Source organism: Temnothorax nylanderi, unplaced genomic scaffold, assembly GCF_030848795.1.
Source record: "Temnothorax nylanderi isolate EJ_2023f unplaced genomic scaffold, tnyl_v1.0 TNYL_tig0845_pilon, whole genome shotgun sequence".
In the NCBI taxonomy this organism is placed as follows: Eukaryota; Metazoa; Arthropoda; class Insecta; order Hymenoptera; family Formicidae; genus Temnothorax; species Temnothorax nylanderi.
The window spans coordinates 8854-31301 of NW_027249907.1; the positions used below are offsets into that span (position 1 = coordinate 8854).

General features: G+C 39.3%; 1 protein-coding gene and 1 pseudogene across 1 annotated transcript; one reads left to right on the forward strand and one right to left on the reverse strand.

Moving 5' to 3' along the window:
- Positions 1-1484: 1484 nt before the first annotated feature.
- LOC139785617 (uncharacterized) lies at positions 1485-2198 on the forward strand (annotated as a pseudogene).
- Positions 2199-15744: 13546 nt separating this feature from the next.
- On the reverse strand, positions 15745-18255 carry LOC139785618 (uncharacterized). Its single transcript, XM_071724793.1, has 4 exons — positions 17535-18255; positions 17343-17430; positions 17090-17254; positions 15745-17005 (listed from the first exon to the last, which is right to left on the reverse strand). The coding sequence occupies exons 1-4, from the start codon at positions 17919-17921 to the stop codon at positions 16767-16769; spliced, it is 879 nt and encodes a 292-aa protein (XP_071580894.1). The 5' UTR covers positions 17922-18255; the 3' UTR covers positions 15745-16766.
- Positions 18256-22448: the final 4193 nt, after the last annotated feature.

Genomic DNA, 22448 nt, shown 5'->3' on the forward strand with positions numbered 1-22448 from the left:
CGCGATCCGATCACTAGGAGGCGAGATAGCGAGACAAGCGTCATCGGCGGGAAATAACCGGCGATGCCGTATCAGGGAGACCTGGTACACCCGAGGAACCAGGCGCCGTCATGATCCGACCATCCGGACGGAAGTTACGGAGACACGGTCCGCGAAAACGTTACCCGGACACCGGCTGCGAGAACAAAGGTCGGAATATAGTCGTAGGGGTTCGTAGGAGCGAGCACCGGGGGTCGCCGTCGACGGCGGACACCGCGGAATGGACCCGGACATCTTCGCCAGGAAGTCGGTCCGGATTCCTATATAGTGGCGCAATAGAAGTCGGGCGCACAGGTCGGCGCCAGCGAAACACGAAATCTGTAAGTAGTGGTAAACCACTACCCGGGAGTCGATAAAGCGGGTCGTTTACAAGGGTAGGCAAGTGGAATTTTCCACCGCGAACATCTGGCGCGCTCGAAAATGTAAACACCAGATGTTACTGCGTCGTAGCGTAAATTCCTCAAAGAGAAAGCGGCCGTGACGCCTTGGAGGGGGAAAATCCCATAGGTGGGGAGCCAGAGAGCGGAATATTTCTCGAGGCAGTCTCTCGAAGGTAACACCCGTCTCGCGCGTATATCTCGGAGTCGCGCGTATAGTACCGCGATAGTGTGCCGAATTACGAGTATAAGATTACCTCAGCGTCCGAAACCAACGGGAACGCCCGCGAAACGCGTTACAAGTCGCCGATACAAAAGGCGAACGGGCATTGTGCACCGGAACTCGAAACTTCGCACTTTGCGAGACGTGCGACCGCCATCTTGCGCGGAATACATAATTGTGAACAACCATCTATGTGAAACGATAAAAGGGAATAAATGGAACCAGCATTTGTGAAAATATCCGTGAAATTGTCATTTACTTACCTGCTACTTACCTGAACACGGGGCGTCGGCCATCTCCATAGGCGTTGATCCGGATCGGAGACATCGGCGTTGCTTCATCGGTGGGAGTCAGAGAAGAGGCAGCCGTGGCGAAATCCTGAAAAAAACTAGTATTAATTAAGTTGATTAACCACGACACTCGTACTTACGGTGGTCAGCCATCTCGTGAACGCGGGGGTCCTGGACGGCGTTCATCGGCGATAATCCATGGGTCGGCGACACAGATGAGGCACCCGTATCAAAATCCTGCAAATAAGTCGTATTGATCGAGTTAGTTTACCATAGTACTGGGGTCAGCCATCTTGAGCCCGCGTTGACCGAGGCCGGTGATCAATGGCGATGATCCATGTACGGGCGATGATGATGGGACATCCGTGGAGAGAACCTGAAAATTCGATTGTTTAAACAAATTGGCTAACCATAATATCGTAGAAACTTACCTTCTCGGTAGATTGAGGATAAACCGAGTGGCGACCGATGATCTATAGGACAAAATAGAGCGTTCCGTGACCCGAATACGTACCGTTCGGTTACACCCTAACTAGAGAGTTTTTTCGCTGCCGTATGTCAAACAGCAGATATTCCTGGAACGACCTTGTCGTTTAGCAGTGGCGTGAGCTGGTTCGGAAGAGCCTTCCCGCGGATTAGCGAGAAACTCTACTTAAAGAAGCACTCTTCCTCGGAGGAATTAGCCTTCATCAAGGCTCCTAAGCTAAACCCAGAGTGCAAATCGGCTTTAAAAATAGGGCTATAGGCAAGAGAGATGAGTACTGTTGTATCAACCAGGATCAGGTCGGCTTCGCCCTCCTTGCTTTCGGAGAGGCATTGTCGGACCTTCTCAGACGAGAGACGCAAAGGTCCCTCATCGTCGAGGTTTGTGCTGCAGTCGGTAAACTCAACAAGGGAGTAAAGAACATAGCAGATTTATACTATCGCCGTCCCTTGTCTAGACGGGCTCATATCAAGCCGGCCTTTAATACTTTGGCCAAGACCACAACCGATAGCGTTTCGGCAGATAATTTATTAATTAGTAATTCTTTCAGTAAGCAAATTAAGAACAGTCTCGACGGGAAGTCCTCCAAGGACATTGTCAATGAGTCCTTGACGCTCTCGAAGGAGACTCAGCAGCGAATTAAGTACCCACGAGCAGCAGTAGCCAGTTGTCACTCCGCTACAGGTCCCGCTCCAGAAGGCGTTAGAATAAAATCAGGTAACCAGAGCCGGCAGACTATCCGGCTTATTGATCCAAATGGACGGAAAATACATCCGATCCAATGAATTTTCAAGCGGTTACAGATTATAAGTTACCCTTTAAGCACCATCTACCTCATTAGGAGTTTGAACCCTCCATTCATTTATCAGACAAGGAGATGCAAAGTACCATATGAGTCAATATAAGGCCTAAATTTGAGTTTAAGGAAAACAATTTTTTATGGATATAATTTAGAATCTTGTATAATTACTGGTTATATAATGTAACTTTTCATTTGATTATGTATTAATTTATCTATTGATAAATGTAAACAGTTCAAGATTTGACTTTAGTTGACATTCGTACAAGAGAAATGTCGTGACATTGCATCTCTTTGATGTAAACAGCTATCATGCCAGTGCCAACGGCACGGCGTTGCCACATATTCACGTCGCGTACAGCTGATCGAAAGGCCGTCAAGAAACGCGACAATTCATCAACTTTGTTTGAATTTTTGGCCTTATTACAAGTCAACGTCGTTTTATCTTATACCTAACAAGTGCTAGAATGATAGAGCAGATATCCTGGTTGCCGATGGTCACGCTTATCGTCTACATTACCACGTACAGCGTAGGCTGGGGTCCGATTCCGTGGGCATTGATGGGTGAGATGTTCGCTTCGAACATCAAGGCTAAAGCTTCTACTATAACTGTTTTCTTTAGCAAAGTTTTGAGCTTTATCATAGCCAAGTTCTCCATCAATCTTGAAGAAACGTTCAATGGCAAGTACGTGATCTTCTGGATATCCGGAGATTTCTGCATCATTAGTATCTTTTTCACGGTATTACTGTTACCCGAAACAAAAGGCAAGACCCTTCAGCAAATCCAAGATGAACTCAATGGAGTGTCTTCAACTATAAACGTCGAAAATAGGACAAAGAAGTGAAGACAGAACGCTCACGTTCGATCATCCTGACGAATGGTATATGTTTAATACCTGATAAATTCGTGAGACACTTTGAAGGATTAGATATTTGTAAAAAATGAGTAGGGTAAAGTTTTATAACATATCTAGGGATTTGCTATCATTATACACTGTAGAAGAATCAAGCAGAGTACCAGAAATGCGGATAACATATGTGCCTATACCACTGCCAAATTTATACAGATATAATCATATCTAAATATAGGTAAAAAAGGAATGTTTTCGATGAGCTTGGACCACTGTTCAGTCTTCTGTTACTAATATTGGTTTAATCACAAAAAAAATACGGAAAACAGAAAATGGATCAATTAACGAACAATGGTTCGATGATTTAAACAAAGTAAACGATAAATGAAAATTTAGAAAGAGTAAAACGAAGATTCTATTCTATCTTTGTTTAGATTTCATATGTACGCAGAGATATTTCTTTTTTCTACATGGAACCAAAAATACTTGTTTTCCAAAAACCTTTTCACAATGACTAATACGGTTCATAGCAATTATATAATGCAACTGTATATAATGCAAGTCATACCATGCATATTTATAAATATCCTTGCGATATTTCGTTACGTATTATTGTATGCACATACATGTAAATTTCGTTTTCTAGCGTAAAAAGAAGATGTGCCAGTAAACGTTACTACGTTTTCAAGCAAGTTCCTATTTGATCCGTTATTAGGAAACGTGGAGCAACAATAAGACTCTTTTGCTTGTATTTTATCAAGATTTAGTATTGCGTGTGTTGGACGTGGAGTGTAAAAGTAAAGTAAAAAACAAAAAGATCAATTTTGCGACGTATTTTTTATTCACGGATTAGAGACCAGTCATATTGTAATACGCTCAAAAAAAAAAAGTAATTATTAACAACGACGACAAAGATATCGAAATTTAAAAGGATGTCGTTTAAATTTGATATCTTTAAAAGGCTAATAAATTGATGAAATTACGTGCAAAAAGAGAAATAGAGAGGAAGAAATATAAAGTAACTTTATTATGACTAATATTTTTTAACAAAATATTTAACCATCTAGAGAAGACAATCAAATAATGTTATTTTCAGTTTTTTAAACTTGTTTCTTTACAAATAGTGAGTGAAATTCTCGAAAATTGTATGTTTCGGTACAATTTCCCATAAAATCTATATTAAAAATGCCAACTTGGAGATTTAATATCTCAATAACTAGACGTCAAATCACCTTAACGAACGGAAAAGTGTGTTTTTTCCTTACACACCCTATCATTTCTCAGGGTTCATATTTGGCTCTATTTATTTTTCAGTTTTTATTCCTCCAGAAAAAAGGGAAAAATTGACGAGATTAACTCTGAACGTATCGCCTAGCCTTTTTTCTGCTTTCTGCAGAAGAAATAGGCTCACACCCGTTGGTGAGAAGAATTTTTTAAGAGGTGGCGGCGCTGAAACTACAGCGTCCTAGATACATTTTTATTTGGGATTCCGGCGCAGGTAATCACCTATTGATCTACTTTATACCCCCACGAGGATCTCTCGCTGGAAGTCCCCTCTAGAAAGTTGGTGACGCTTCTCGCGCTCACAATTGCTCAAGGGTTGCAAACGCTAGCAGCTATATAACTTTCAAACATCACAATTACCGAAACCTTGGTCATCAAAATTCCAGCCAGTCTCAAGACTTCGAAGATTGGAAGACCGCAATCCTTGCTCATATTTAAACCTTTTGCGGACCAAACCATTCTTAATACCGGTTAACATATTGATCTTCTCTGTATTGCCCAGTGCATGATTGGGATTCTGTATCGCAAACAGGATCTCGGGTGCAAATCTGGGCTTTAAATATCTACACATATATCCATCCGGACGAGACGTTGCATAATTTAGAAGTTGAACGACTTACCTTAAGTGAAGTTCGACTATAATTATGCTGTCTCGTCCGGATGGATAGTCCCACCCTCCCATTCCCCAATTTCAGATTTGCAGCTTTAAAAGTATGAAGCGCTACGGCGGGAAAGGAACGCTCGACTCGCGCGCGGACCGAGAAAAACGCGCGTTTTAGAGTCTGTAAAATCGCCTGTTGGTAACTGCGCAGGGGGCGCACTACACATATATCCATCCGGACGAGACAGCATAATTATAGTCGAACTTCACTTAAGGTAAGTTCGTTCAACTTCTAAATTTTAGTGTTGAAGACAAAGAGCGTTCGGGTCAACCGAAAAAGTTTGAAGATGAAGAATTAAAAACATTACTCGATCAAGATTCGTGTCAAACGCAAGAAGAGCTCGCAAAAACATTGGAAGTTACTCAACAAGCTATTTCGAAACGACTTAAAGCCGCGGGATACATCCAAAAGCAAGGAAATTGGGTCCCATATAAATTGAAACCGAGAGATATCAAACAACGATTTTGCATGTCCGAAATGTTGCTTGAACGGTACAAAAAGAAGTCTTTTCTGCATCGAATCATTACCGGGGACGAAAAATGGATTCACTACGACAACCCGAAACGCAAAAAATCGTATGTAAAGCCCGGCCAACCGGGAACATCAACGCCGAAGCCGAATATTCATGGTGCCAAGGTAATGCTCTATATTTGGTGGGATCAGAAGGGTGTGATCCACTATGAGCTGCTAAAACCTGGTCAAACCATCACGGGAGACTTCTACAGGCAACAATTGATCCGTTTAAAGCGAGCTATAGCCGAAAAACGTCCAGAATATGTGACCAGACACGAATCCATAATCTTTCACCATGACAACGCTCGGCCTCATGTTGCTGTTCCGGAACTATTTGGAAAATATCGGATGGGAAGTTCTGGCTCACCCGCCTTATAGCCCAGACCTTGCCCCTTCCGACTACCATTTGTTTCGATCGATGCAGAACGCTTTGACTGGAATACGCTTCACTTCAGAACAGGGTATCAAAAATTGGCTCGATTCATTCTTGGCTTTAAAAGATGAACGCTTCTTCCGCGACGGAATCCATAAATTGCCAGAAAGATGGGAAAAAGTAGTGGCTAGCGATGGACAGTACTTTGAATAAGGTATTAATTTATTTTATCGTTCAAATAAATGCGTTTTTCAAGCAAAAAACGGACCGAATTAAGTTGTACACCCATTACATTAAATTATTGTACGTTTCAGATTCTATTCTATGACTTATGGTATGTACTCTCTTGTTTATACTATGAGCAATTCTGTCGAGAACAAGTTACGACAATCTTTGTACTTAGGCTTTTACTATATGTAACGTTAAACGTATATTGAAATTAAAGTGTACTGAGGAAAATGTAATTCTGGTTGACACTTATGAGCATGACGCAAAGATCGCAATCACAGTCGAAATAATTGCATTAATCAAGGACTAGCATATCTTATCACGAGGAAATTTACAAGTAAATTTCCTGTAAAAAAATAAATTGTATATAAATTGTATTCATGGCATTTCTCTTCGTAGTGATTTATGAAAATCACTGTGTAATAATTTGGGATGTCATATGTTATATTTTGCACGGTATTTGTTGCACTTTGCCCTGTGTAATTATGTTGAATACCGTGTGTCAACGTGTAATATAACAAAAATTAATATTTCCTTAAAATATTTGTATCATTATTCGTATCTTTTAGAATGTCATTGGTAATAAGAAAATAGATATAATTTCTCAATTTCACAGCAAGATCGCATTGCAACTTTTTGTTCTAGTCCGTGATAGATTTGCTAGTCTATGAGATTTATGCAATTACTTCAACTGTGATTGCGATCTTCCATGACACTGGGAAATTCATATTACTTTGTCTTATTACTGAAAAGTAATATTTGCGGTAACGTAGCATAATGTGCAAAATTCATACTCAACGTACACATTGTAGATGCAACATCATGTTACCATGCCGTCATATTACTTAACATAATGACATTAACAAGATACTAATAATAACAAAATATTCAAGGAAATATTTATGTATTTTAATTTGCCTATATAATATTAATCTTATACGTTCTACGTTACTTTTTTCTTTCACCTTAATTTTCTCGACTTATTATATCTTTTCCTTTAGTATTTTATATATTTACTTTTTATTAGGGTAGACCGGGGCACGTTGTCACACGGGGCACGTTGTCACATCGGCTTTATTTAAAAAACTAATAATCAGAGGACTGCACCCGTTATTCCCAAAACGTGTTAGTGTATGCCCATCTTTGGTATGTTTACAGTGTTGAGATTGCTCCAGCTGTGTTGACGTAAAATCAACTTGAAAGTTTTTTGCGACCGTAAGTAAAATTTTATTGTCTAATATTCAACGTACTGGACATGAAGCTTATGTTTTTTCAGAATAGACCTTTATATTATCTTAAAGTATGTACTTTTACCTACCGCGTGCAATACCTAACCTTATGAATATCTCAAACGTGTCGACCATGAGGCTGTTTGGAGTAAAAAAATGCCCTCGGGGCACGTTGTCACATACAATTTTGATATCACTCTAACCCTCTATTGTGTTTAGCTTGCTCTTCTTTACCGACTTCTTTATCGATTGGATTTATTATCTCTAGGGTCGTTACTCATCGATATTTCGTTATGTTCGCCACCGCGCCTATAAAATGTGTATCAATAAGTTGCGCATTTGAGTGGAATTCTTGTATTTAGATTAAGACGAAAATTTTGTACTTTTTTGAATTAAAATAAATGTTTCTGTGAAGGATTTTACTTTTTTACATTGCAGCGCACTATAATATATTGATATTTACGTTGAATACAGTTTGGATAACAATTTGCATGCAATTACATTTGATGTGACAACGTGCCCCGGTCACGGACAAGCGACCTGTCGTTATTTATTGTTATGTAATAACTGTAGAGTAACAATCACACAAAATTCGATACTGTCCAATTGAAGCTGAGGGTTCACTCGAAATTTTGGCATATCAAAGTACTCTCAAATATTAAATGTAAAAAATACAAAAAATATTGAACAAAATGTGTGACAACGTGCCCCGGTTTACCCTACTTTTACTTTTCATTACTTAGTTATACTTTTATACTTTTTATTTGTTCGACAAGTTTTTTAATTTTCTATTAGCTGTATTTATTGCTTTTGCAGCACCATTATTATACCGTGTACGGGAATATATTTTAACTGTCATTAAGAATTTTAATGCTTGCATGCGATGATTGTAACACTTTTCATTGGTGTCAAACCATCCAGCATGCATTTTATTGGTTGCATACATACCCTCGTTTACAATTTTCTGAAGAACTTGTGTAAATGACCAGTGACGTTGCCATGTACTATTAAAAGCCATTAATTGCGTTTTGATGATATCGTTAAAAAGGCTTGTTGGTCGAACTAATTTCGTGACTGTTGGAGCATCTTCGTCTGCGTTCGGATATTCACGATATTCAATATATTTTTCATTAGCCGTCACCTCATCCATTGGTGTTTTCGACATTGTTGCACGACAGTCATCACAATTATTTTTTTGGATACATCGTCGTGCCACATACCCTGCAAAAAATGTAATAGCATTTTCATCATAATTACCAAGTGTATTTTCATTTTCGATGTCCATATCACCCATTTCTTCCAGAATGTCTCTGATAAATAACTCTGGATAATCAGCATCAGCATCATCGTCATCAAGAAAAGGAACGTTTGCATTCATATTATTTTCAACCCTTTTAATTGTCTGATTCGGTTGATTAATAAGGGTCTCACTCTCCAGACATTGCACGTTGCCTTTGTCACTCGTCTGAATATAACCTGTGGAAAGAATATGTCTGAATGACAGTCGGACCATTCTTGCGGTTGGATTAGGATTGAATCCTCCGCGTTGCCGAAGTTTTGAAAAAAAATGTTCCACTGAATCTTGGTTACATAAACCTGTTGCAAGTTCAAATGCTTCATATTTACTTGCAAATTCCTGATACAGATTAAGAATAGCTTGTACTGTAATTACGAAACCTTTGAAGCAAGGAACTTTATTTATTTTATTGGGATTTTTGGACCATTCTGAAGACCACTGCACAAAGTCAGTTAATAGCATTATAATGTCGGGATTTTTCTTTGACAATGGCCGTTTCCCACCAAATGTAACATTAAAGCTGTAAAAGTTGCAAGCATCAATTATACTGTTCATCTTCTCTGCAAATTCAGCTGTCGCTTTCCACGTATTTGAATTCAATTATTTTCCATCGCCGGCTATTTTTATTGCAGCTGCAAATATATGACTAAATAACTGAAAGGCTCTTTTAACATTCATTGCCTCAAAATTGTTCGGACGAATGTGTGCCTGTGTTATATGGGATAATAAATTTGAGCCTCCTTTTGTGGCATTATCGATACTCCAAGTCTTTACGAAATCGGAATATGATGCAATTATTTCTTCTTTGCAATATAATTTATCATGCGTTCTAAAATAACTCGCTAATCTTTTAACTAAGTGCGGGAAATCGTATGAAGCATTATATTTTTTATTATTGTAAATAAAATATGATTTGTGTACCTCAACGCCGAGTTCACTATAAGCGGCTTGGTTACTGGTACCTTGATCGCACGTAACGAGTTGCACATCAGCACCCGTTTCATTCAACTTGTCTAAGCATATTTTTAATATCTCAACTATTTCAGTTGATTTCATGCACTTACCTGGAAGAAAATACGCAAGAGGTTGTCGCCATGGATGACGTGCATTCAAGCTATCTAGGCAAAATAAAAAGACGCATTTAGCTCTTTCTTCTGTTCTACCTAGAGGTCCCAAATCTCTTAGATCTTCTACTTGGTCCAATTTCGTAAAATATTCTTCATAGCTCTTTATACACATTTCATCCCATTTTAAAGCACACACTCTTTCCTCTGGTAATTGCGAAATTTTTTCTTTTAATTTGTGAAATATAATATCACAAAATCCTGGTTTTACATTATATTCTTCTATCCATCTTCTAATTGTTCGCTGTCCAGGAAAATTACAACCAGCTTTCTTTAAGCGACAAAATGCTGATGCTGAATAATAGTACAGCTGTTTGGACAACATTTTTTCTTCCTCTGTATATTTTGTACGTGGCTTATGCAGTTGCAAATGAATCATGCTTTTTGCAACAGGATGCAGTTCTTGTTCATTTATTAATTTTTTTAATGTTTCTTTACTTTTCTTTAATGTTTGTTTAGTCTTCTTTAATGTTTCTTTAGTCTTTTTTTTACTTTTCGATATTTTACACTTTTCTGAAATACGTTGCAGGAGAAATTTTTGGCGCCTTATTTGTTGTCGCAAATGTCGATTTTCCATATTTAAATCTTTGATTATTTTTGCATCTTTATTATTTGTTTGCGTGCAATTATCTTGGCGTTGATCATTTGTGGGTGGCATAGATGGCTCGAGATGCACCCATTTCATTATATTTTCCTCTTCCGCAGTTACATCAAAATTTAAACTAGCACGTTTATACGTACGCAATGCAGACTGTTCAGGCAATTGTACTTCCGTCACGTTTTCATTATTGAATAAAAATGCTGCTGTATAATTTGTCTGTACTTCTTGTCCAATTTCGACATTTTCACTGTTTGCGGAAGAGCCTGCAGACTGTTTAGGCGCTTGTTCTTCTAATGTCATGTTTTCATTATCGAGTGAAAATGCTGCTGTGCTATTTGTCTGCACTCTCTGTTCAATTTCAACATTTTCATTATTTGCGGAAAAGCCTGTGTCATTGTACGGAATTGGTATAGCATTCCGTGTCAATCGTTCTTTTGTGGCGTTTGTAAAGCACGTAGGACTAAAATGATCCTCGCACAATGATACCACTTGAAGGGTAGCGGGAGAAAATTTCTCCAACTTAGTATTTCCTGCAACAAAAATATAAGAAACTACATTAAAATTACGATTACACGTTTACTTAAAAAAAGTAACATTGCGATGCAATATTATACTGAGTATTCGGTAAATCGCGCCCAATATTAACATTTATAATAAAAAGTAGAGTCGAAAAGTCTTCAATCACTTTCTCGACCCTTGTTTAATGAGACAGTAATTATTATATGTACCTGAAATAATAAACATCGCCTTTTTCTTTATAGTGATTTAAAAGAAAAGTTGTTTGTTAACATTAAAAGTTAAATCGATTGAAAAGGGCTAAAACCTATGATCGAAAACATCGTGACAATTATAATTGACCAAAACCAACAGTCGAAACGTTGTGACGATTACAATAAATGAAGATAGCCAGGTCGAGTAAAAATTTGTTATTGTTCATTAGTGGAAGCTTAGTAATACAACATGTTATAAATTAGACAAAATCCGTGTTTAATAAAGTTGGATCATTCTCTTTTTAACGTAATATACTATGTTTTATCGCAAAAAACCCGAGGTTTTAATATCGACATATTTATAATTACGTGATACATACGCAGTATGTACTTCCTTTGTCAGCATAACAATATATCATAAAATAATATTTATTCTCCAACAACCTACCTGTATTACGTATCCATATTTCGCATCTCGCATCCTTTTTCATTGGAAATCTAAATAGGCGCTTAGAAAGTCTCGTATTCGTACAGTCTTTGTACATACACCTATCAGAAATACGAGTTACACGGCACTCACTCGACATTGTATTATTCTTAATATAAAATTATAAAATAAATATAAATATACTTAAAATATATCTAAAAACACTAATCTAAGAATAAATGTAAGGACATTTTTAAACAAAAAAAGAGAAGTAAAAAAGATAAGAAAAGAATGTCAAAACCGACACGATAAAACACACGCGCACGAACACGCAATGATGTTTAAAGTTAATCACGTCGGATGAGACAGCGACACGCTATGTGTTACGAGAGAAGTGTCGGTTTTGAAGTACACAGATCTTCAAAACCGACACGATAAAACACACGCTTAGTGCTCACGACTACGCAATGATGTTTACAGTTAATCGCGTCGGATGAGACAGCGGCACGCTGTCAACGTGTGTTACGAAGCACACTAATCTCGTTAAGAGATAAGATTCTCTTTGTACGAAGTTGCACAGAACCGTGCACGAATAGCGAAATATCCAACAATATTCACAACTATCACAATTAACAACCTAACCACAAAGCTCGTCGCGGTCGTCGCGCTTACTGACTGTTCTCGCAGTCAATGAACGATTCGCCTATTATCGCGCTTCTTATGTTTCGCGTCAAACGGCCGAGAAACTACGATTAAACGTTTATATAGACCGACTGAAAACTTTAAACGTGTTGATATCGATTAGTTATTTAAATCATTATTATATTAATATAAAGATTAACTAATGTATTAATATTAAATGTTAATGAATTATCGTACATAATATTTAGTGCAAAATCTTTACTTTTATTTAATTGTAATCTAGCGCAAAAAGCATATAGAATGTTTATGAAAATTGTAACTGTGCAGGTTTTGAAAATGCAGCACTTCCTTTAAGTGCAAAAAAAATGTAGTTTACACATTTCTCAAGTATACATGTATAAACTGTAAGATCGATAGGGCTCCTTGCACACAGTCAATTAATTGTTTATACTATCTTAATAACTGCAAAATCCTTACACCAAAAAGTATTAAATTATTACCATTTTTTTTAAATTTTAATATAATTTTTACAATATATAATGTATAACATGTGTAGTAAATTAAAAAAGTCATATTTAAATTACACTTGTCATTTTCTACAATTACATATTTCCAAAGATAATGATCTCTGTAATGAATGAGTCGTTAACGAGTATATTCCACTATAATCCTTTGCATACTACACGCCTTTGTATTAGATTCCCTTAATATGATGTATTAATACGAAGTGCCAGTATGCTAGGTCTCTTTTGAAACTTGCATTAAGAGCAATAGATACGTATTTCCAAACATAAATTTGATTATTTTATTTTAGCATTATGGAATATAAAATCCATTAATTTATGGCTTACAATTAGCAGTAACGATGTGCGTACTAACGCAGATGCAATAAATTCACAGAATTACACATAATTGAATGAAATAATGCGTTCGAGAGCATTAAACGCTCTACTGTTATCGCATTACTGTTATCGAATATTTTGCAACAAATTTCAACATGCAGCGGTGGAATTATGCATCCAACTCCGACTGCAGTCTATTTGATGCTACAAATACTATTGCACTTTTTCTCATTTTTTCTTCACTGAAAGAAAGAAAAAGAGGAATGCTTCAAAGCATTTGTAGTGTTAAGTGGCCCGCAGTTTCCGACATAAGTAAAAAGTTAAGCACAAATGGCGTAGCATATAACTTCGTTCTTCGGTCCACTGGAGCGGTCAGTGGATCGTCGCGTAGAGAACGGATAGGCTCCGTTAAAAAAGGCTCCGCCTACTGTAGCAAGAGCGTTTCGTGTACGCTGAGATGCAATTGCTTCAAAGCCATTGATACGGCTGGCTGTAAAAATATTTGCAAACAGTACTGTTGCATCAACAGAAAACTGTTGTATTAATTGTAATCTTTGTTTATCTCTGCTCTGTCTTCACATTTACTTTTAACGTGATGGCAAAATATCAGAGGCAAATAAATATACTTAATATTTATCAATAACATATACCATGTGAAATCAGTGAAATAGGGATTCATATATCGCATTGAAGATCGATACGGATTAATATAATATCTATAATGTTTTATAGTTTACCCATAAAATGTTTACTTTTTAGTTTTACCTTTGCACGTCCGTAATGTAATAAACGTGCCAAGTTGCAAATCGATACGTTGCGAAGTTTTTCCTGAAGAAAATCCTGAATAAAGGCTACTTTTTTACACGTTCGAAAGTAAAATGCTTCTTACAATTAGTATCATGCATTTAACAATTCTTAATTAAACTCCAAGATTTTCAAGATTACATGCTACTGCTTCTATCGGATTGTTAAAATGTATGTCATCTAATCGCGCAGAAAATTTTCCTTATATACGGATATGTTGGTGAAAAGTAAGAAAGTTGTACGGGACTAGAGATTGTTTTCAACATCATTGTATATTTATCATACATTTACAACAGCAATAAAAATTATTGATATATTTGCGATCTATTGATTTCATTGAGCGCGCGCACGTGCGCGCGTTAGGATGAGGTATCGGCAATCATGCGCGTACAGTCGATCATACGCGACGCGACGTTCCTTCTTCTTTCTTTAGTTGCGGTGCGAGGACGACGTGCGGTGGGCGACGAGCGATTCTGTGAGTATCATAACCGAAAATAACGATATTTACATTGTCGTGGAATGCAGTGTTATTACGTCCCGTGATTTCGGCCGTGATTCCACAACAATGTAAACATTTAAACGCTTAATTATATATATTTGTTCATTATATTTATCTGTTTCAGCAAGTAAAAGTACGGTAGCAGCGGTCACGACGCCGACGACAGCGACGACGACCCCGGTGGTCGTGACCACGTTCACGATGCCGACGACGGCCGCGACGGCTCCTACGGCCACGATGCCGACGACAGCAACGACGACCCCGATGCCCGTGACGACCCCCACGGCCACAACGACAGCAACGACGATCTCGGTGGCCGTGACGGCCCCCACGACCACGATGCCGACGACGGCCGCGACGGCTCCTACGGCCACGATGCCGACGACAGCAACGACGACCCCGATGCCCGTGACGGCCCCCACGGCCACGATGCCGACGACGGCCGCGACGGCTCCTACGGCCACGATGCCGACGACAGCAACGACGACCCCGATGCCCGTGACGGCCCCCACAGCCACGATGCCGACGACGGCCGCGACGGCTCCTACGGCCACGATGCCGACGACGGCCGCGACGGCCCCCACGATCACGATGCCGACGACGGCCGCGACGGCCCCTAGAGCCACGACGTCAACGACGACCCCGGCGGTCGTAACGGTGCCCATGGCCACGACGACGATGCCGACGACACCAACGGCTCCGCCGGCGACTGAGCCGGTCGTATTACACGTAAGTGTTAAAATAATGGAATAATTTCTTATTATTAATAATGTTAACACTTTGACAGTCGCATATATCACATGTGACGTATACGTGACAGCGTTCGACAAAGTGTTAATAATGAAATTTATTTACGTATATATATATATATATATATATATATATATATATATATAGGGTTGTGTGGGGTGATGTGCAACATGGGGTGATGTGCAACGTTTCCGATTCCTGGTCTGCATGTCGACATTTGACAGAACCGCATACTGCCATCTGTTTGTGTTGACAGTACCTTGTTTTAGATAAATAACTCGCGAGATAGCACGCACCCTGGTTTGCTGTACGAAAAGCGAGTTAAATTTTTCGAGCTGAATGTAATTTTTGCTTTTCACATTCATAGTGATTTCGTGAATTGGTTTTAGTCATCTTATAGGTAAATATTTTTATATTGTTAGTTTTTCAAGTACTTTTGATAATCCAAAGCGATTTTGTGATTTTCTTACATTGTGTTGGTGTCACGCCAGTCCGCGCAAAATAGCGTGTTTGGGGTGATGTGCAACATGATGTGAAATGTGTCGACATGCAAGGTCGCAACTATTTTACTTGTGACAACTGCGATTCAGATGATGAAAAATAAAGTTTTTTGCGTTTTTCCTTTCATTATATTAATTTTTAAGCGATAAATAAATAAAAAATCAAATAAAAAATGATTTTTTGGTAATTCTTCAGTTTAGCTACCTCAGCACAGAAATCGATGCAATTAGGCTTATTCGACGCGTTTTTGCACGAAACGAACGAATCTGGCAGAAAAAAGTGTCGCTCTGCCCCGCGACGCGAGATATTAATCGTTAAAGTAGACAGGAATCAGGTTATGATTCCTGTCATACCGACGACATGTAGCAACACTGAACGTGCTCTGCGGCCATATGCGCACGCTCAGTGACCGCACGCGCATGCTTAGTGGCCGCACGCGCATGCAAAAGTGCGCCAATTTTAAATATGATGACTATTGACTGGTCAATCGTGCGGAATAACCAAGCGTCTTGATTCAAGCAGTTAGGTATCACGCTGGAAGTTTATTTAGTTTTATTATGCGGGGGAAGGGGTTCCGCCGCAGGCTACTTTTATGTAAAAATCACAACTTCTATAAAGCAGGGCATATACACACGTGTGTGTGCCCTGCTTTAACGAAAATTACAATTTCTATAAAGCAGAAGCAGGGCATACACACGTGTGTGTGTGCCCTGCTTTAACGGAAATCACAACTTCTATAAAGCAGGGCATACACACGTGTGTGTGTGCCCTGCTTTAACGAAAATCACAACTTCTATAAAGCAGGGCATACACACGTGTGTGTGTGTGTGTGTGTGTCCACGCGAAACGAGGTGCCACATGGGTTTATGACGCGCTTTACAACTTAAAGTACATGCTAAGTTGTAAAGCGAAATTATAAAGTACATGCATGGGGAGGGGGGTTAAACAGTTAAATACTTTTAAAGCGCGTCATCTAACCTATGTTCATCATTAAAAGCTAATTGTAAGTGATATGTAAGTGATTTATTATTCTAATAAAATAGAATTAATAGATTTTTTAATTCAGCATGGAGTATTAGCAAATACAATTAAGTGTAGTCAGTGCGATAACGATATAAACATTGATAAAGATACATTAACATATTGATGTAGAAGACAATATTACATAAAAAATATACATAAAAAACGTGTCTCCAAAAAGTGCGATAAACATATTTTTAAAGTGCTGTACTTGGTCCCGGATTGGATGATACTGGCTGGTCCTCGGTAGTGGACATTGGAGGATACATTTTCGCGATGATCTCGAAAAAGGCTTCGATACGTTCCAGTCGTTTATAGGCGCGTGTGAAAAGATATTCGGACAAATATCCAAGTAAGTGCTCGGATTTAGTTCCGTATCTTGGAATATTTGCCCGAACCTCTCTCCAAACGCGCTCTATATGTTGAGTATGTGCACCTGTAAATTGAAAAAATATATTAAATTATAGTGCAACATTAATAATATAATTACCTATTTATATATATTTTCAACATTTTTTACCACTCTCAGGATCGACAAAATTATAGGAATGGTTCACTGTCAGATGTTGGAAGTCTTCATTGCTCAAGCAATTGTAAGACTTCCAACAGTCTGACATGATCGTGGTTCCTGGCAGAATCCATTCCTTGATGCATGCCAGGAGTGTCTTTTCTGTCCGATCCTCGACTGGAACGATGAAGGACCTTTTTTGAGTCTCGCTCGTACCCTCCAAAAATCCAATTACCCTTTAAAAGTCGGCCACGATTGTACTTACGATGTCCAATTTTTGCCTCATCTATCTCAACTGTGTGTCCTGGGCCACCAAGCTTTGTACTATACTTATCTGCCCAAAACACACAGACCTGCAAGTAAAAAAATAATATTAAAATTATTTTTCGACATTAATTATTATACATTTTTCTTTACTATACAGTACAATTATTAACATAAATTAAGATATAATTACCTCTCGGCAAAAATTGAACCAATCTGTAATCGTGGCTGACGCCACGCCAGTCTCATCCATTGTGATATCGTGACGCGGGTGTCGAAGCATCAAAAAACATGCTACTATTTTGCAAATAGTAGCAATGTCTAAGTGACTTTTATGGAACCAAGTACCAGTTTTCGCACTTTTATAAAAATCGCACTGTTTGCAGACACGTTTTTTATGTATATTTTTTATGTAATATCGTCTTCTACATCGATATGTTAATGTATCTTTATCGATGTTTATATTGTCACCGCACTGACTACACTTAATTGTATTCGCTAATACGCCATGCTGAATCAAAAAATCTATTAATTCTATTTTATTATATGTTAAACGAGCAAATTCTAATAAGCCTAACATTGCACGTGCCTGCGACTTCACGTATGATTTTAGCGCGCTTCATTTGTTTTATTCTAGTTCTCATTTTGCACACTAGTTTCAAATTGGCGCACTTTTGCATGCGCGTGCGGCTACTGAGCTGACTGAGCATGCGCATATGGCCGCAGGGCACGTTCAGTGTTGCTACATGTCGTCGGTATGACAGGAATCATAACCTGATTCCTGTCAACTTTAACGATTAATATCTCGCGTCGCGGGGCAGAGCGACACTTTTTTCTGCCAGATTCGTTCGTTTCGTGCAAAAACGCGTTGATTAAGCCTAATTGCATCGATTTCTGTGCTGAGGTAGCTAAACTGAAGAATTACCGATTTTTTTTTTCAGATCGATTACAACACAGTGAAATTTTTTGTTTACCAGATTTCGATTAATTTGTATTTAAGAAGCCCAAATTTAACATTTAAGTCGATTAATGTCGATATTCATGCATTTTTTACCTTAATTTTACCTGTGTTGCACATCACCCCAAGAAAATTTGAAAATGCTAAAACAGACGTTTTTGAAAACTCGAAAAATTTTTAGGAAAAATTTAAAATTTTGAAAATCTAACCACGCAGAATTTTAATATTTTTCTTCCTCTACATTATACAGCCATGATATATTCAAGAATTTGATTTTTGGATATGTTTTCCGAGCAACGAGTGAAAGTGTTGCACATCACCCCACATAACCCTATATATACACGAAAATGTCATTTTACTTAAAATATTAATTTTTTTGTTACAGCCTGAAACGTTAAGCTCGTTGGTGCGGGCGGTATATACCGCGATGCGAGGGAGAGGCAGAGGCAGAGGCAGAGGCAGAGGTAGAGGTAGAAGAAGAGGCAGAGGCGGAGCTGGAGAAAAAAAAAATCTCGGGAATCAACATTTACTATTATCCCAAATAATACATACTTACCAAATAATAATACTTTTATATAATACATACTTTTTTAAATTTACTTTTAAATAAAATAACAATTAATATATAATATATTTTATTTATGCGTAGCTGTTCCTCTGACTCCTAAAAATCCTTTCCTTCCCAAATTAATGAAAATAGTAATGTAAAAATTGGGATTTCTATATATGACGTTAACAAATTTTAATTTTTATGTTAATAAATTGTTACGTCCTGCGAACTCCACGATTTCCCTTTTTCGCTTAAATTCCTCTGCGCTCAGGATAGCCGTTAAGATTAGGATAAGGTAAACTAAGCACGGACGGTTGTCGATCGACGAGTGAGCCTTGATCCTTGCACATTCCTTTTCCTTTTTTTTTTATAAGGGTAAAGTATCTGTTTACCTAGGCGCTTAAACGCAACCTTCCAAATGACGAATTAGTGACGGACGGGGCATACGTAACAGGATTTTCATCGGCTTTGTCAGGCCTAAAACTGAAAGAATGTAAACCTGGCGACTCGACGCGCCAAATGGGCCTTAATGGGTTGATGAAGATCTTTATTGCATCAAGCGAGCTTTCAAAATGCACGTACGATGTTTCCGGCAAGCGGAAACAAAGCCTGAGACGTGTCCGTAAATACACGTGGCGGAGTTTTTGCTTGCATTTAAGATTGAGAGGTGTGCATCGTCCGTCAACACTAAAAAAGAAACCCTAATAAAGGAGAAACCTAACCGAAAAACAAGTGAGTCACTGGAGGAAGCGATGGGTTGCACCCCCAATAAGGCAGTGGGGGCCTTACGAGAAGACTCGCCAATGAACAGTCGGAAAAATCGACAACCGTCTCTAAACTTCTAGGATAGGCAAAGACTTAAGAATCTAGCTCTTGGATGAGAAACATCTCGCCCAATAAGAAATCCTTCAGACAAAAATTAGAAACATCCCTCCAACCAGAAGTTCCCAAAATGAAAACCTGACACATCCCACACGCAATTCACCCTTCCCATCCTTAGAACTTTCCTATATAAATCTCGACATCGCAGCACTTGCTCTCTTAGTTCAGCTTCTCTTCTGACGGTTCACCTCTTCGGCCCAGTTCAATTTACTTCGCCTCTCTTCCGTTTACGAACACTATCACATTCAAATCCGATCTCAAGTTTTAAGTTAAATTCTGTGCGTGGACTTAAACTCACCGAGTGTCGACGAGAGGCTATCCACAGGGCCCAAAGAGATCCAGCTAGTTACCCACGGGGCTCAAAGAGATTCAGCTGTTCTACTTTAGTTTGATCAGCACCAAGAAGTAAGTCCTCTACATACCTATTCACATACTGATATCGGGCCCCTTTTATCATTATCTTACCCCTTTTGTATTCACTCGAACACTCACGCGTTCGGGAAGTCCCTCGGTTAAACATTAAACATTAACCCTTCCAACCCTCCAATTCTTTTCACTATTCCGAATTAGCCGATTTATCGGTGGATTCGGAGGAATCTCTATTGTTCCGAATTAGCCGATTTTTCGGTGGAGTCGGAATAATCTCTGTTCTTGTTCCGAATTAGCCGATTTATCGGTGGATTCGGAGTAATCTCTATTGTTCCGAGTTAGCCGATTTTTCGGTGGAGTCGGAATAATCTCTGTTCGTTGTTCCGAATTAGCCGATTTATCGGTGGATTCGGAATAGTCTCTATTGTTCTGAATTAGCCGATTTATCGGTGGATTCGGAATAATCTCTATTGTTCTGAATTAGCCGATTTATCGGTGGATTCGGAATAATCTCTATTGTTCTGAATTAGCCGATTTTTCGGTGGACTCGGAATAATCTCCCTTCGTTGTTCCGAGTTAGCCGATTTTTCGGTGGGCTCGGAATAATCTCTCTCTATTATTTCGAGTTAGCTGACTCGTCAGTGGATTCGAGGTATTCTTTTGATTTCTTTAATCTCCGAAACCCGAGGTGACTTCCCCACAGTTAAAGGACTTTAATATTTAACAATCCGCTAACTTGTAGTGGATTTGGGCTGTCCCACCCACAAGAGGTCAAAAAACGCCGCGAGACACGAAAGGAATCGTCGGAACAAGCGGGGGCAAAGGGAGCTTGACATCCCTCAGGAATCGATCAACGCAGGCCCTCCGCGACTCGCCACTCCACCCCCTCCCCCAGCTTTTACAGAAGAACCCTGTTCTTCACAGCAGAATCGCCCCGTTTTCCCCCTTTCTCGCCCTGTCGTCCTGCCTTCTCGCCCTTTCCCCCCATCTTCTCGCCCTGTTTGTCGCGTGGCCCCGTTTCGCGTGGTCCCCGTCAACCCCGATCCCGCCACCCTCCTCGAACCTCCCCACTCCCCCTCCTCTTCCCGAGGACCATCCCCGACTCCGTCGACCGCCTCGACCCTTGACACCCACGAGGAAATGGTCGGTCCCGAAATAGTGACCCTAGATTGACAATCATTTTTTTTTATCCATAAATTCTTGTCCCTCTGCTTTCACTCCCCAAATTTTTCTTTATATTTAGTTCTTAATGTCGACTTAAATTAGTTTCAAGTACTCATAAACACCGCACGCACACCTAACCAAATCATTATGCTATTCAATCCCGATCTCGATGTAATAATAGCGGGCAGGATGTCCACTTTCAAATAGATTTCCCCTCAAAAGGTCCTGCCCGATCGCCCCGCACTTTTGTTATACCCGCGAGGAATGCGCATACCAACTCTCCATTATATACATATACACATTTTACACTAACGCCTAGTTTATAATTATATATTTTTTTTTATATACTAAATAACATTTTTTTTATGTCAAATAAATATAATTACTTATGTTAAAGACATCTCCATTCTTTCTTTAATTTAAGACCTCAATTACCACCCATCTCCCACTCGAAATCGCACGAGGTCCGATCCTAAGTTAAAGGGATTAAATTCCTTGATTTAAAAAAGGACCGACGATCGCACCGCTCACGGAAGGCGTCCTAGGGTCCCTGCGGACCCTGACCCTTCCTGAGTCATAAAAGTGCGTTCGGCTCGCGCCACGCGCCTCAGAGCGCGTACCTGCGAGCAGTATTCTTAAGCGTCTAGTTGCGTCCTTCCTTACCCCGACCCCTCTGGTTAGCCTTTCCTTCGCTTTCCCAGATTTTCTTATACTAATCCCGGGGTTGGACGTAACAGAACTTAAAAATTGGGGGCTCGTCCGGGATTTAAGTGTGATTTTTCGAGAGTGGTGATGAATACGAGGTCAAAATCTGATAAAGATCAAGTTGACGATCTCTATAAACAAGCCCTAGAAAATCAAGGCAAAATTATACCTAGCTCTACACCATATACATCCACTCCCTTTCCTAACATTAAATCAGCACCTAGACAACTTTTCACCCCAAACGTTGGCGAGACCGCGGAGGGCAAATCAAATATAACCGACGCGTCCGATTTCACCCTTCGCGTTTCTGATTCCTGGGATAAAACAATACTACCTGCACTGCAGGATCAGTATCCCGTTTCCGACGATCCCTCGAATAAAACAATACTACCTGTGCGGCAATATCAGTATAATTCTTTTATAAGCATCGCAGGAACAATGGCCCACGCTAACCCTTTCGCCACATTAAAATACGCGGT